The following is a 16,554-nucleotide window of genomic DNA, read 5'->3' on the forward strand; positions in this document are numbered from 1 at the left end:
ATGTACAAGCACTCTTTACCCTTGACAATGGTCTATCTATTTCCAGCACTCGTGCATCTCTTCATGTTAGAAAGCACTCTCTTTTTGGTATGTAATTTGTTTGTTTTTTGTATCCAGCTAAAACTAATATATGATTAAATATTTCGTAATCTACACATTTCTTAGGTAATGCTCATCTGGAATTGGCTACACTTTCTCTAATTTACCTTTCTATTTTTTTTGTTTGTTTTTATTTATATTTTTCTCATCCATATAATAAATCTTTAAGATAACACTGCATCTGATTTAGCATGGGAAAGAAGGTGTGATTTGACCACCCATACAGTGCTTCTAAGTAAATTCTGGTTGGTGGTTGGCTCCCATTTCCTGTCACAATTTTTTCCTCTCAAATGAAACAAACATCACACCAAAACATGGACAATGACTTCCTCTTATCTCCCTCCTTCGAGTCTAATACCTGCTGTCTTTTGTGTGAGGAAACAGTTGCATGTAACACATACAAGAAATAATGCGAGTGCGGGGGGGATTGAATGAGAAGGTAGGAGGAATTTAAGGAAAGGGGCAGATTGGAGGGGCGCTTGACTCCCAGATGCCCCTGTCCCTGTGTTCATGTGAGAGAGAGAGAGTTTGTGTGCTGCTGCTGGAGATGACTGTCAGCAGGCGGTGCCTCTGAGAAGAAGGAGAAAGGGGGGTGATGTTTCCAAAGGGGGCCCAGTCTGTTACCAAAGGGAGGTGGAGATTTACTATCCCACCCAGTCAAAGTGTCTCACTGGTGCTCTGATACACACACACACACACACACACACTCACACATCCACACAACCTCATAGACACATACCCAGTTGAGCACACACACTCAGACATACTGCAAACTCTCCACAGGAAACTCTGAGCCATAATGCGAAGGCACCTCAGAGCAGACGGGTGCATTGCTCAAACCAAGTGGGATACGCTGCAGCTTTGATAGTGCGTTAATTACTCATGTGATGTGATACAGATGTCTGGGGGCTTCAGCTGAAAGTTTGCCTGACGATTTCCAAAGGGGCCAGGCAGACATTTTAGAAGCGGTAGGTGAAAACCAAATGTATTTATTATTTATGGATAGATCAGTTTGCGTGCTGTCACAGATCCCAGCAGTGTCATGCTGATGCTAAACTGTGATGCTACTTGAAGGGCTGGCTGCTAAATAGTTCTTTGTGTACTTGGTGACAGCAGGGACTTTGAACAGGAAGAACTCTGGGCTGTAAGAGTTGCCTGTGCCGTGACATGATGAACAGGGTTTCACTCTGAATCTGATAGTTTGAAACTTCATCTGTTCTTTAATAGCAGTTTTGTGGGATTATTTGTTCTGATTTTGTCCAGAAAGTTTTTTTTTTTCTTGTGAAGAGGAAGGGGATGCAGGGTGTACTTCTGTGTTTTGTTCTTTGGATTTTGGACCTTCATCTGTTTTGTATTTAAACTTCAAACTTACATTGCCCGGCTTTCTGGAAATAAGCCTTGCAGCACTTTTTCTTGGCTAAAAAAACCCACAAGTTTAAACCTTTCGAAATTAGAAACAGAAGGAGAATGCAGGCTTTGGGAAATCATCTTGTCCAAATCTGTGCAAGGACCTCTTTGTCAAAACAACACAACAAATCAGGAAAAAAAAAAAACTTCTTTGTGTATCTGCAATTTGATTGACTTGAAGACATAAATTACTGCTCATTGTTCCAGGAAAGAGTTGTTCAATAGGCTCTTCTGATGCCTCATCCTCACTGTCTGATTATAAGTAGTGCTGGCATCTCCCATCTGTGCCTCTTTGGATAAATCTTTTTGAAGTCTAAAGACATTGTTAAACTTCCCCTATAGCTCCTGAACGGGACAGCAATGCTGTCAAACTTTCTTGTGCTCAGCTATTATATTATTTATTATATTCACTTTGATTAGGTTTTACTGTCTCTTGAGCTTGAAGGCAGGGCAGGTGAAATGTGTATTTGGAGAATAACCAGTTTTCCTTCATGTTTTTTTTTTCTCAACAGTGACATATTGGGAGAGTCTTTCAATCAGTGAAATCAAAGCACTCAATGCATTCTATAATGGGCACCCCGGCTGGGCATATGTTTCTACTAATGGCCTGTATGGTAGCCAAAGGAATGTGCCAGATAAACGGAGCTGAAGCTGAGGAGTCTCTCCCCGGCTTTCTGATCCACTCCACCCTCCAGTCTCCAGGTTTCTACAGCACCGTTAGTCCAAGTATAATGCCCAGCCTTCCCCCATGGGCCCCAGGAGCCGAAGTGCAACCTTTGGGATCCAGCTCTGCAAATGAAACCGCCCCAAAGAGGCCACCTCCGAGGTGCCTTGTATCTCCCTCAATTAGCAGCTATTTTAAGTACATCAACACCATAATTTCCATTGCAGTCTTTGTGGTCGGCCTGGTCGGCAATGCCACCCTCCTGAGGATTATATACCAGCACAAGTGCATGAGGAACGGGCCCAATGCTCTCATTGCCAGCCTGGCCCTGGGCGACCTTATCTACATTTTCATTGATATACCTATCAATGTATACAAGGTACAGTTTTTCACTCCACTGCTGCATGTTTAATTAACTTTTAACCCAATTCTTTTACAGAAAAGCCACTGAGTGACAAGTCTTGCAGCTGATATGATGAAATGCAGCAACAATGGAGGTGACACGCACAGATAAGGTGGAATATTACAGACGGGAAAAGGGGGGAAGTGGGAAGGGGTCTAGGGAGTGTGCAAATAGACGGGAAAGTGTAATCAGTCGGACGTTGTTATCATCCTCATGTGATCAGATTAGTGATGAGAAGAGCAGGGATATGGCGGGCTTAAATAAACACAGGAGTCAAGCTACAGTCACATATGCCATTGCCCTTGTATTGACCGGAGACATTAGTCACCTTATCTAGAGCCAGTATTTTTCTATTTTTTTTTGTTTTCTCTTTAATTCTCCTTGCTCCTCAAGTAGTAAATCATTTAACTCCATGAGTTCTTAACACCAAGAAACCAAGTTACAGTAGGTTAAAAACTAAAAGGGTATAGAGTAAATAAGATTATTGTCTTGTGTTGGAATGAATGTTTCACAGTTAATGGTACATCTTATTCATGTGTTTATGAGAGGTATCTAACATAAGGCGAGTAGGCAGAAAACTTCAAAATATAGATTTATTAGACAAGATTATCAGTTAAAAGACCTCTTAATCAGTATGAAAGCAGCAGCTGGTTTCAGTTTTGCGTGACTCGCAACAATTTTGTTTATCCTGGATCACTTTAAAATATGAAGTGTTTGCGTGATTTATATGAAAAATTGTTACAAGGCTCCTACATTGATTTGATTTATGCCAGTAAACACTGTCGTGCTTTGTGTAATGACAAAGAACGATGGAAAAAATGAAGTGATCAGTCAACCTGATCTTTTGAGCCACATTAAAGGACGTCATTTTGCACGAGAAAAATGAGAAAGCCACCTGGTTGAAATTAACTTGGGAGTCTGAGGGCACAGTGACTTTGTAGTCTGAGCAACACATGTGCAAAGAGGAAACAAAAATCTTACGGGGGGAGCAGGCCGTGCACAAACAAAGAAAAGAGCCACGGCCACAATAATGAAAGCCCCTGTTCTCTTCCTTTGGGCAAGGACGTTTCTGAAAACACTTTTCTTTGTTTTGTGCTGTGGAATAAATAAAAAGTCTCCATGTACATGTACTCTATGTACTTTATCTTGTTAATCAATTTATTCCAACTCAGCTAATATCAGAGGAGGTTGTGGAAGTTTGTCTTGGAGACTAGTGACATCATATCAACTTATTGCAGTTTGGTTCCTTCATTGGGAGTTTTTTTGGTGGAGATCTGGCAGTTTTGGAAAGGGTTTCATCAGTTGATTGTGGTCGATGCGGTTCATGTTACTCATGCGGGACACTGACTGGTCTCTGGTGTGCTGTGCAGTAAAATACAGTAAAAGTCTCTTAAAACACACAAAGAAACATTGTTTTATTGAAATACTTTTACAGGAACAGCCATATATGGTTGATTGATTTGAAATCATTTGGAAGTCAATGGAACAGTATATAAATTAAAAAAAGGGGGGGGGGGGTGCAGTATGAAATAGATTGAATATTAAAGCTATGAACTGATTGGTTTTTTATGTTAAAATTTTTTAAAAACATTTAGCAAAATGAGTCACATATTATTAGGTTATTTTTAAATGTGTCAGCAACATATTTAGGCATAGAAAGAACATTCCAGAGAGGCTTTCACAAGTAAAGATGTTGAAAGGTTTAGCACTATCTGAAAGACTGCATGGGCAAATACTTCAACAGTTTAAGAACAATGTTTATCTATGTGACATTTTAAAGAAATGGGGAATTCATTATCTGCAGCACAAAATATCCTTGATTTCTTCTTCCTACAATATGACACGGATAGCTTTTGAAAGCACTATTAGTACTGAATGATATAAACAGATTTTTGAGCGATATATACTGTACCATCCAGATACTGTCTGGGCCTTGCTTATTTCAAAAAGACAATGCCAAGCCACTTTCTGCACGTATTGTTCTTTTTATGTTTGATTTCGATTCAGTTATATCCCTAAATGGAATGTACTTTGGATAAGGATCTGTTGCTTTTAAATGGACCATATGAATAAATTTGACTCAACTTGGTATGATAAACTACAACGTGATGACTCTGTAGTGAAAGGGTTCCAGTACTGAACTGATCTTCCTGCAGTCCAGACCAGTCACTTAGTAAAAAAAACAAAACATTTGGTACATTGTGAAACAAAAATAAAATTAATTTACCTAAAAGACTGCAGAGCAGCTATAATCCAATGTTTTAAAAAAAGAAGAGGAAAATATCTTACTTTCATAATCACAGCAATACATCTCCTTCATTCAAATCACTTCATTCTGTGTTTATTTGCATTTGATAGCATCCCAACTGAAGCGAGGTTGTACAATACATGACCAAAGCCAAACAGTAATTCAACAATAGGTCATGATGTCGATTTGCATGTGCTGAGTGTTGAACAATGGATGTTGTTGCAAATGTGATTCTACTCCTTTGAGAGATATTGTTGAAGTGACAACCACTTGTCCTTCCTCCAGCTCCTTGCGTCACGCTTTCCATTTGACGACAGTGCTTTCGGCCTGGGACTTTGCAAGCTGCTGCCCTTCCTTCAGAAAGCCTCTGTGGGCATTACAGTCCTCAACCTGTGTGCCCTCAGTGTGGACAGGTCAGTGCCGCACTCAGTCACATTCAGGGTTTATAGTGCACATTTGATGAAAAAAAAAAAAACAGTTGTTCAAGGAGATAAATTGCTGCATGTGGCCAAAAATATTTTAGCAAGGTTTCTGAAAGCATTTACTTGAAATCAAGTACTTTTTATTATCAAGTAGATATTACAAAGCCTCTCATGAACAGGATTTGTTGTAATTTTATAATTCCATGAATAAGCGGCGGCTTTCTAAGGAAATTACATGGTATTAGTCGAGGCCATGGTCACATCAGCAACACAGACGTACACTTGCAAAGAGATCAACGTATTCATCTTCATGAACAAGCAATCAGTGTAGCACAGAATTTATGCTGGCAGCAAAATTAGTGAAAAGAAAATCAAACCAGTTCGATCTGGCTGTCTAGCCTCCACTAGATCCACTAGATTATGTTATCTTAAATCATTTTTCTAACACAGATGAAGTTATTCAGAGAAGCAGAAAATGAATTTAGATGGATAACTTAAAGATTTTTCTCTTGATTCCGTAATGGCAAGAAAACTGAGATAATCCCTTCCAGGAAGCTCATTAGGTCATTAGGAAGCAACATTGTGCTCAGTACACTTTATTGTCTGACGTTAACATTACTGTATCTATACCACAGGCCTATAAATTCCTTTTTTTATAATGTCTTAATAGAAATTCCACAATGAATAAATGATGGTCCTGAAGCGTTGTAGTTCAGTGTCATCTCACTTAACGCACTACTCAGCATCAGGGATAATAGGCTCGACCTGCCCTAAATAGGCTCAGTGGTTCAACCAGCCACACAATTTTAATGACCTGTATTATCAGAAAAGAGCAGATTGCAGTGCTATACAGTTGTATTCGAAGGCACATGCTCTCCATTTGTTTCCAGGAAATGTAATGCATATCTTTGTTTGTGTGCATTATGAAACTAGTCGAGTCCCTTCTGTATCTTTTCAATGTTGTAGGAAGAGGAAAAAGGTGGATACATTACCACTTAGTAAAATATAAATGCCACCGTGTTGTTCAACAGAGAAATTCAAATGTGTCATGAAAAATATATTGTTTTTGGCATAAAATCTTGATGCACGATTTTACTAAAACATTTCGACAAGTGGTTTCCATTAATGAAACAAACAAGCAAACAAGTATTCAGTGCATGGGAAACACAAGCCAACACACAGACCTCTGCCAACATGGGCCAGTCTGTTTGGAGGCTTCACAAAAATATAAATATTAGATATTGAAAATAAACAATTGATCATCTCTCCTCATTAATTCTTAACATTTTGATAGTATGCTGACTGAGCAGTTTGTTGTGTTCGGTGGCATAAAGAAACTGCTGTTAACATTGTCAGCCAGAAGAGACAAAAAATACACAACATTACTGATTTCTATCAAATGTTTGAAAGCAATTGAATATTTGCAGTTCTGTTTTTTGTTTGTAAAAACTGACATGTGATTATGCCATGTGATCAACATTTGAATATAACGTATTTGAGTCTCTATCAGATCTTAGGAATTGTCTTACATTTCACACTTTATAGTGCAGACTCTTATCATAAAGTCTCATAATATTTCATTATTCAGTAACCCAATATATTCTGGTCATACACCTTTGCCTTGATCAGTTTATCACGTACAACCAATATGTGGAGCATGCACAAAGCAACACTCTGAACGACACCTTTGCATCCTCCCATGTTGCAGGTATAGAGCCGTGGCATCGTGGAGCAGAGTGCAAGGAGTGGGCATCCCTCTCCTCACAGTCATCGAGATTGTGTCTATCTGGGTGCTGTCACTCATCCTGGCAGTACCTGAGGCCATCGGTTTCGACATCATCACCTTCAGCTACAACAACAACACCATACGTACTTGCATGCTTAACCCGAAGACGGACTTCATGAAGGTACATCATTATCAATTTCATGTCAATTTTGGATGAGAACCTTTGGAGTGCTTTTGGAGCCAACAGTTCTGGGGGCTCTCTGAAGTTAACTGGGGAGCTTCCAGGTAGTGAAGTAACTACCAGCTGGCTATTGTAAGATGAGTCAAAAACCATGTTGTTATTCCTTCATCATGCATAGGCTCAGTAGGACCTTGGGGGTATTTTCTCCGTATTTTCTTTATTTCCTTTAAAATTGCTTATTTGTGTTTAAAAGCACTATGATGCTGGAGGAGTCCCTATTGCAAGCTACATTAAATGGCAATAGTTCTCAGGATGTTCTATGATATAGTTTATGAAGTTCAACACGTATTGTAAATAGCTGCTTAGGCAGTGGGCCTCCCTCAGATAAAGCTTGGAAAAATGTGCATTCTCGCTCTTTTTTAGTTTACTTGCTAAGTTTTTGTCAGTTCCTGAATACCTGTTGGATCACGATTATGCTATTTCATCTGACACATAAAAAACTAAGCCAGGGCAGCCATATATAGCTGCTTCACATAAATTCTGAGAAGAAGAAACCAATAAAAGAAAAAGGTTTGCGCCAACTGAGAGTTTATTAGTTTCAGACTCGGGAAAAGGCAGGGTAAACTCAAAGTAAAACTCAAAGCCCAGCACAAAGGTGTCTTAGAGCTATTCATTAACCAGATCACACATTTTGGCTGTTCTTGAGCTATCTAACTGTTAAGAGCCCGACTAAGATGCCTGCCCTCCACTTTGAAAATGATATTGAGGCCAAGATGTGGTGAAAAAGTACATGGTGACAGAGCATTTGTGCAGAAGAATCATAGATTTTGCATACTGAAGCAATGAGATAGCACACTTTACTGCCTAAAAATGATTTGAAGACAGTGTGCACCTTGAACCTAATGTCCTAATGTCACTTTTAAATGCTTGTATGAGTGTTTTTTTTCATGTAAATCTGACGTGCTATCTTGGTGGAATTTGAACAAATATTTTTTCAGCGCATCAATACGGTGGCATGAACGAACACCTACAACATTTCCCGCTTGTGCTGAAAACAAAAGAAAATTAGAAAACGTAATTAGAGCATCAGAAAACTAGAAGAGACCACAGTAATAAGGACTACCAAATTCCCAAAAGCGGTTGATAGTGAAGGATCACTTTCAGAAAATATGCCCTGTCAACTTTCTCTCTCTATCTCAGTGATTGTGGACTTTTCACATCCTTGGAGCACATAATTGATTGCAGGCCAAGTGCAATTACTGAGGCCTAGGGTCTCAAGCTGAGCCACATGTGCTATTCCACATGTAAGAAAACCTGGAGTAATCTGTGAGCTCTCAGAAGCATGTGCTTCTTAACATTATTAAATAATAGAATTTTTATTGTTTTGGTCTTGTCAGTACTCAGCATGCTAGACTCAAGAAGGGGTCTGCAAATGAAAATAATAAAAAATTCTCAGAAATTGTGTAATAAAGTTTGCTCACATTCTTATGGTTTGGAAAAATAGTTCCTTTAAACGAGCACACTTAACATGCTATTTTCAAACCAGAGGCCCTTACTACACACAGTCTGTTTACAGCCAGAGTGACTCAAGACTTCTACCCCAGGTACATAGCAGTATTCTTAAAGACGCTGGCAATGGAGCACATAGGGACTCAGGTGGTGTTTTGGGATTCTAGTAGTTTAGATTACAAAGTATGGAATCTACCATTACACCATGTCCAGTTGAATAATTTCCGGTTCTGGCTTTTAAGGCCCTTTCAGTTTCAGTAGTTTAAGGTAAGATTTTCCATCCTAAGATAGCGCTGGGGAAATAAGAACCACACAGTAGGTTGGGAAAAAGTTCTCCAAAAAATTCTATCATTTATGTCCACAAATGAGTCTTTAAGTGACGCCTTGATCAGTGCCCTAAGTACTATTTAAGGTGGCTTAAGAAAACCTATAGGTCCTAAGTTTCTAACTCTCAGGTCACACAGTAAGTCATGAAACAATTGTAACTTGAACATAATCACCTGCATCAGTTTGCTTGTCTTTCTCTAGTTCTACAGAGACGCAAAGGACTGGTGGCTGTTTGGCTTCTACTTCTGTGTACCTTTGACTTGCTCAGCTATCTTCTACACTCTAATGACCTGCGAGATGCTCAACCACAGGAACGGCAGCCTTCGGATCGCGCTCAGTGAGCACCTTAAACAGGTTGGAAAATGCTTCACAATAATGATCTGAAACATTAACATACCTAAATATTTCTGTTTTGCTCTGTCATGCATTGCTTTAACGATTGACCTCCTTTCAGCGCACTCTTCACATCAGCTCTTTAATGGTGGAATATTATCTGCTGTTTTTCTCTGCAGAGGAGGGAAGTGGCCAAAGCGGTTTTCTGCCTTGTGTTAATCTTTGCCCTCTGCTGGTTCCCACTGCACCTTAGCAGGATTCTTAAGAGGATGGTTTACCAGCAAAATGATAACACACGCTGTGAGCTGTTCAAGTGAGTTTCTATTCAAACAAGACTGTTACACTAGAATTCCTTAAAGAGGCCATACTTTGTTCATTGACAAATTCCCTTTGGGTGTCTTCTGCAATAGGTTTAAAAGTTATAATGATAAAAAAAAAAACATTATTTTTCTGCACTGAAGTATCCCTTCTTGTTACCCCCTCTCTGCAATGGTCAGTTTTAGCTTCTGTCTCTTTGAGGCGACCACTTTTTTCAATGGTTAGGGTCAAATCTATGTAACACACTTTAAAAATCATTTGATGTCTTTGAAGCTTTTTTTGGAACTGGAACTGTTTTTATAACCCCTAAACATGATTGATTTCTAACCTTATCCGGTGACGTTGCTTTCTAAATCCAACGAGAGAGCGACAACGTTTTGTCGTAAAATCGCTGTGTTTACATTTAACCAAGGCAACTATCATGGCGTCCCTGATGTTGATGATCACTTTGTAAAAAGAATATAATTTAGATCAAACCATGGTTGTTTTCTAACGATAACCAAGTGATGTTGTCACCTAAATTCAACCAGGAAGTAGTTTAGGACAGTATATTAGTAAGGTCAGTATTTTAGTGGGGTCTTATTAGTATCGTGTTATTGATAGAGCATATGTTGATCTTAAACTCGCATAACACAAAGGCACGCTGCTCCTCCAATTATCCCCCCTCCCTTCCTCCTTATGAAGACTTTATGGCCTTTTAAATATAAGACTTGAGAATGAGGTCTGCTCTATTGTGGAAACTCTCCTGAGTCGTATTTCCCCTCAGCAGTATGTAGGGGTGGTACTTTACGGGATGCTATTATGAGCTGTGTTCAAGGGCACGAAGAAACAGCTTATTTGTCCGTTTCAGCTGAAGGAACTTATTGAAAAGCTATATGCAAATACACAAGACTTCTTTCTGCACTTTCATGATGTTGTTTTTGTCTTCAACTATTCAGTTAACTAACTTCTCAACTTTTCTCTATTTCCAGTTTCCTGTTAGTTCTGGATTACTTCAGCATCAACCTGGCTACAATCAACTCGTGCATAAATCCTATTATACTATACTTTGTCAGCAAGAAGTTCAAAAACTGCTTCAAGGTATAGTAACCGTCTTTCACAGATGGATGTAGCACACACACAATCACTTTTATCCTATCACACACACATACACGCAAAACACACGATACTCTCCAAGTTAGTTTGGCCTGAGAAGCAAGTAGTGAACTCGAACCTTTTGTCCATGAGTCAGGGGCTGTGATGTTGATGACATTCCATGAGCAACAGCCTGATGATATATGTAGTCACATTACTGGCTGAGGTCATACACCGCAAATGTCTGTCAAGGAAATGAGGCTGGAGATAAACCATGTCCCAAGTTTGCATGTTGGGCTTTGTGGGAAAAAAATACTTGAGACAAGTTCCACATTTGGAAAAGTCTTGTGGTAAACAAAGCCATGTTAAAATGTTCACTCTCCTCTCTTCACATGTTCTCCAAGTCGTGCTTGTGCTGCTGGTGCTACTCTGACAACCAACTGGGCAGCATTGGACCCATGAATGGTACCAGTATCCAGTGTAAAAGCCCAGAGCCCAACAACCTCCTCACTGACCGCAGCATCCGGAAAGACAGCAACTGAACGCTTACCCGACAAGCTTTTTTTTAAGCTTTTAAATGTCCAATTAAGAGTTTAAAATGCACACAACACTCATCTTAAAATGTATACATAAAAAGCTATGCTTGGACCTTGCTTTGCTTGGCACTAAGGCAACACGTGAGTGCGGAAGAGACATATTAGGAACTGGAATAAAAGGAACAAACAATTGAGTGAGTTTCCTGAGCCTTTCAGAGAGCTAAACTTCCTACGAAAAACTCTTTTGGTTCCCACACCCACGGACAGTAACATTAAAGCTTGAATGGAGATGGGGAGGGGGGCAGGAGGAGTAGGAGGACTTTTTCAAGGGATGCAGCTGAACTCTATAAATTGCTCTCAGTCAGGAGCCAAGCAGGCTATTCCTGTAAAGGGCAGCACCACCAGGAAGGATGCTACAAGAAGGAAGTGGCTGACTGTTCTGTCAGAAGGGATGAGAAGATGTGAGTATTTGCTGACGATAAGGAAACAAAAAGCCACTTCATTGATATGAGCAACTATTATTTCTCATGTGCAAGGGGCTCTGCATTGTGTTTTACTCATTTCATTGAGCTACATTGTGGTATAATCAGACTATGATTTATTGTTTGATGCAGAGACGGATATCTGATCAAAATTATTGTTCTGAACACAGACAAAAACAGAGAAACAGTGAAAGCATGATTCACACGAACATATGCATTTATGGTCATCTGAAAATGAAATATTCTGCAGAATAATTATTTGATTTGTCAGAATATGCCAACTAATCTGGCACAAAATCTAGTACAGATCTGCTGGCTTTTAGTGTGCGTTGATAAGTCCCAACTCTGTAGTATCACAGCACAAGCGAAGCATATCACTGATATAAAATATGAAAGACTGACCAAAAATATATTTTTTTTCACAACACTGTGAATTTTAACATCCAAATCAACAATTATTTACACTCATATAACCCATTAAACAAATACCTGTACAATGTTCACTTTTATAAAGTGTTATAATGTAGTAATAATCTCAAATATTTTACTCAGACCATGTTGGCTTTGTAATGACATCGGCAAGTATGTTGTCAGAGATGGTGACCCTCCTCTAATGTTAGGAAAAGTGAAACATTTTGAAAAATATGATTTTTCAAAGTTCAGTGAGAAGACACCACTCTTATGTGTTGAATTTTACACTTCAGTCAGCTGCTCGCTCAGTTCAACATGAAGACAAGAAGTGAAGGGACACAGGTGGCCTCGCTTTGACCAAACATAAAAAGATTCACTTCCTAATTCACCAATTCCAATTACTCTTTCCAAAAAAATTTGTGTGAGGATGAGATTCTGAGATGCTGCTTCAAGTGATTGAAGTAGGGTAATATTTTAGCATTTTGGTGTTAATTGGTGAAACCATATTGTTTCAGACTATGAGAAGTGTAGGTTGGATGTATAATAACACGTTGGACGAGGCTAACAGCTAACAAAAAAGTAAATGAATCATGTAAGAATTTAGCTAATCAGTAAAGTAATGGGCTAACTTTTTCAAGTACTATAATAGAAGGAGTAATTCCTTAGCACGATGTGGTTGAATTCTGATCTATTTTCTGTCTGTAGATAAAATAATCTGAACAGCTTTTTGTCTTTAGCTTTATATTTAACAAATAGACATGAGACTGGGACAAATATTTTCATGTAATTCTCAGCACGAAAGTGAATATGGGCATTTCCCAAAATGTCAATCTGTTGTTTCGAAGTGGAAATAGTATTCAGCTTAAAGTAAACCTCCTCGTGATATCCTATATTTGATATGTGAATAAATGTAAACCTGTGTGAGTTTTAATGTGTGCTTGCATGCGTGCGAGCTATTACTTCCACTCCTCTACTTGGAGTGTTTTGCACATATGTATACAAAAAGAAAAATGTCCTCTCAGTTGACTTTTGTTTTACCACTATTCATCAAAACGATTCAGCATCATCTGTGATCAATGATTTTTCATCACTGATTTACATGTTAACCCTATGTAAATGCTGCTGCTTTAACCAATAAATCACTTTCCATCCCCACTGTAAGACGAGAGAAAGTTTATTTTGCTGCCATACTGATTTGGCTGAGAAATTCAAGGGGCCCCCTCTGTTTTTTTTTTTTGTGAGAAAGAGGCGTCTGGGAGTGATTTGAAGCACACTGTGACCTGCTCGGCAACTGAGCCCTAAGGGTTGCTAATGTCAGCAGAGAGGATGTGAACGGGCTTGGATGGTGGGAATTCGATACGCATAATTCAGTTCTCATCTGTGCTCAAGAAAAAGGGCAAGAGAAAAGCAAGCTCTGACCATTGGCCGGACTGGATTATGCATTTAGATTAACAATAGTATAATAAGAAGCTGCCGGAAGCTTAATGATTTTAACACAATTTATTTAATTTTTTTTGGAACTTTTTTTGTTAAGATACATTCATTAAGAGCTATTTGCATATTCACAACGATTATGACATAATTCAGCATCTCGATTGCTGTGCCTAAATATGTCATTACCCCAGGACTGCACTCTCTATCACTGTCAAAAAGAGACAGTTACCAGAGCCATGAAATCCATACACAAAGCTGATAAGCATCCAGAATCAACAGACTATTGTGGCAGCTGTGGCTTTATCAGAAATCGTTCTGTTATTTGTTTCAGCAGCTTGGAGATAAATCTCAGCCAGGTCATAAACTTTATGAAATTGTTTCATATGCCTCATATTAAAACATATCACGTTCAGGTTCCACTACCCCTGAACAAACTCTGAACTGCCCAAAGCTTTGGTTGCTGGAATAATGTCGGTCCAGGTTTAACGAGGCAAAAGAATAAAACAGAGGCAAACATCATTGCGGTGGATCTTTGAAACAATGTTTTAGAGAGGATAGAGAGAGAAATTAAAGTGTGAGAAAAACAAGTGCGAAGAAGGAAACGGAGCGGTTTTATTTCTGGAATTTGGTGGGAACCTTGTTTCTTGCCAGCAGTGAATTGAATTAAGCCCAAAAACAAATAACAGAGGATCTCAAAGTTCCACAGCGCCTCTCCATACAGAGTTTATTCACATTTGGTTGTTGATATAGTAAGTTTGGGAAAAAAAATACTGAATGACAACTCATTATGACCCAATTGTCATCATGTTTACAAATTTCCATGAACTCCATCTCCAAAAAAAAGTTGAGAAGTTGTTTACAATGCAATAAAATCATTTGCAGTTTGCTAATTTGTTTGAACCTTCATATAACACAGACACAACTACAAAGAATCGATTGTCAGCGTATTCAGTGTATAACATCTCTTTGTTCAGAAGGTGTAAACAAATCTAGAATTTGATTTCAGCAACAACACATTTTTATATGGTAAGACTGTTTTGAAGGATTGTACAATCTGAAGACTATTTGTTGACAGGTGAGGGAGTCAGGATTGGGTATAAAAGGAGAATTCAAAGAAGGCTTAGTCTTTCTGAGCAGGGATAGGTCACGGCTCACCACTTTGTACAAATCTCTGTCAGAGCAACATTAATCAGTTAAAAGTTCCTTTCTTAATGTCAAAATGTCAGAGATTTAGGGAGTCTGGTGAAAACTCAGTGAGCAAATGAAAACCCAGTGAAACCCAGAACAGCCAGAGATGTTTGATCCTTTGGGGTCCTTTGGGGGTACTTTCCTTTTTCAAAACAGAGGCAAAGGCCTCCCGCTAAACGTCAGAATGTGATGAGTGGGCAGTGACAACGGGCTGCTCAGGCAGGACTACTTGAGAAACATGTATCACACTGTAATGATCAGTCTAGCCACATGAGCTTGGGAGTACTTTGAAAAAACATTGTCACTCAACACAGTTTGCAGCTGCATTCATAAGTGAACCCTGAAAATGTACTGCACTCAAAGGAAGCCATGTTTAAACTCTATGCAGGGAAGCTGCATCTCTGGACTCATGTTCATCTCATATGGACAGAAAGACATTGGACATGTTATCTGTGGTCAAATGAGTCCATGTTTCAGCTGCTTCTAGGGAAAAGATTTCAGGTTCTGTGCAAAGATTGAAAATGTTTTTTTATTTATTTATTTTTTTATTATTTTTATAGTACATTTTTTCCAACCTGCAAAAGCCAGTGTTTGTGACAGTATGGGATGCATCAGTGCTCATTCAATGGGTTACATATACCATATATGTGGAGGCACTCTACCCCATTGGTGCAGAGTGGTGTATTGGAAAATTGGAATACTGGAAACTGGAATAGCATCAAGCCAAAGTACTTTCCCAAGAGGTCTGTGGTTATCTCAGCAGGACAGTGCCAGACCTCATTCTGCACATCTTGCATATGGGTTCATAGACACAGAGCGTGTGTTTGACTGGCCTGTCTGTACTCTAAATCTGTCTCTTGCTGAAAATATTTAGGTGTATAATAAGAAGGAACAGACAGCAATGACCATGAACAGATGTTGAGCATCTGAAATCTTGTATTTAGCAAGAGTAGACACAGATTCCTCTTTCAAAACAGCAAAAATATGCATCCTCAGTTTTCCAGAGTGTAAAAAGTTTTATATATCACCGTTGCCTCACAGTAAGAAGGTTCCTGTTTCGAATCCTGGGTTTGGTCTTTCTGTGTGAAGTTCATGCCCTTCCCGTGCATGCATGGGCTTTCTCTGCGTACTCCGGCTTCCTCCCACTGTCCAAAAACATGCATGTTAAGTTAACTGGCGATTCTAAATTGACCCTAAGAATGAACATGCATGTCCAGGGTGTACTCTGCCTCTTACCAAACAGCAGCTGGGATAGGCTCCAGCCTCAAGCATGACATCTGAAATATGTTTTGCAACACTGGTGTAAAAGATTTACATAGTAGAAAGTCAAATAACCAACAAATGCGGTGTAATCTTGCTTTATTAAGAATGGTGGTCCAGTTGAATGGCCCAATTGACTCTACTGAAACTGCTCCATTATTCTTAGAAATACAGTATTCATGGATAAATAATCATGATGGACATGAAGAACAAAGTAAAGTGGATGAACCAAGCAGCATGGATGTTGCATTATAAGAGTTAATGCAAGGAGAGCTGGACTCATTGGCCTGGGTATTTGGGTTACTAGATGCTCTCATGTCCAGGAAAAACAAAGCAGCAGCACAAGTAAGCAAACAGGCTGTCATGAAATGTGGTGTTTGTTAAAGTAGTCATTTGTTTAATCAAACTACTTACTGGCATTGTTTACCATGTAATATCCAAGCATAGAGAGGCCATATACAGTGCACAGAGAGTGGGAAAAGCAGGGTGAATGAGCCGGCAGCTTATTTTTGCATTGGAACCTCAGAGCAGG

The 16,554-nt window shown here is 39.1% G+C and overlaps 1 protein-coding gene across 1 annotated transcript; it reads left to right on the forward strand.

The window, feature by feature from the left end:
- The first annotated feature begins 809 nt into the window (after positions 1 to 809).
- Positions 810 to 13,301, forward strand: ednraa (endothelin receptor type Aa). The gene is made up of 8 exons (XM_075463146.1): positions 810 to 1,067; positions 2,019 to 2,549; positions 5,107 to 5,234; positions 6,952 to 7,150; positions 9,188 to 9,340; positions 9,499 to 9,632; positions 10,609 to 10,717; positions 11,116 to 13,301. Exons 2-8 carry the CDS (start codon positions 2,064 to 2,066, stop codon positions 11,251 to 11,253), a joined length of 1,347 nt encoding a protein of 448 aa, XP_075319261.1. The 5' UTR covers positions 810 to 1,067; positions 2,019 to 2,063; the 3' UTR covers positions 11,254 to 13,301.
- Positions 13,302 to 16,554: the final 3,253 nt, after the last annotated feature.

The sequence above is a fragment of the Odontesthes bonariensis genome, chromosome 4, assembly GCF_027942865.1.
Source record: "Odontesthes bonariensis isolate fOdoBon6 chromosome 4, fOdoBon6.hap1, whole genome shotgun sequence".
Classification (NCBI taxonomy): Eukaryota; Metazoa; Chordata; class Actinopteri; order Atheriniformes; family Atherinopsidae; genus Odontesthes; species Odontesthes bonariensis.

Coding starts and splice junctions, on each gene's coding strand:
- ednraa (XM_075463146.1), top strand. CDS start 2,064: ATGCATTCTATAATGGGCACCCCGGCTGGGCATATGTTTCTACTAATG. Junction 9,633..10,608: donor ACACGCTGTGAGCTGTTCAA/GTGAGTTTCTAT, acceptor CTCTATTTCCAG/TTTCCTGTTAGTTCTGGATT. Junction 10,718..11,115: donor AGTTCAAAAACTGCTTCAAG/GTATAGTAACCG, acceptor ATGTTCTCCAAG/TCGTGCTTGTGCTGCTGGTG.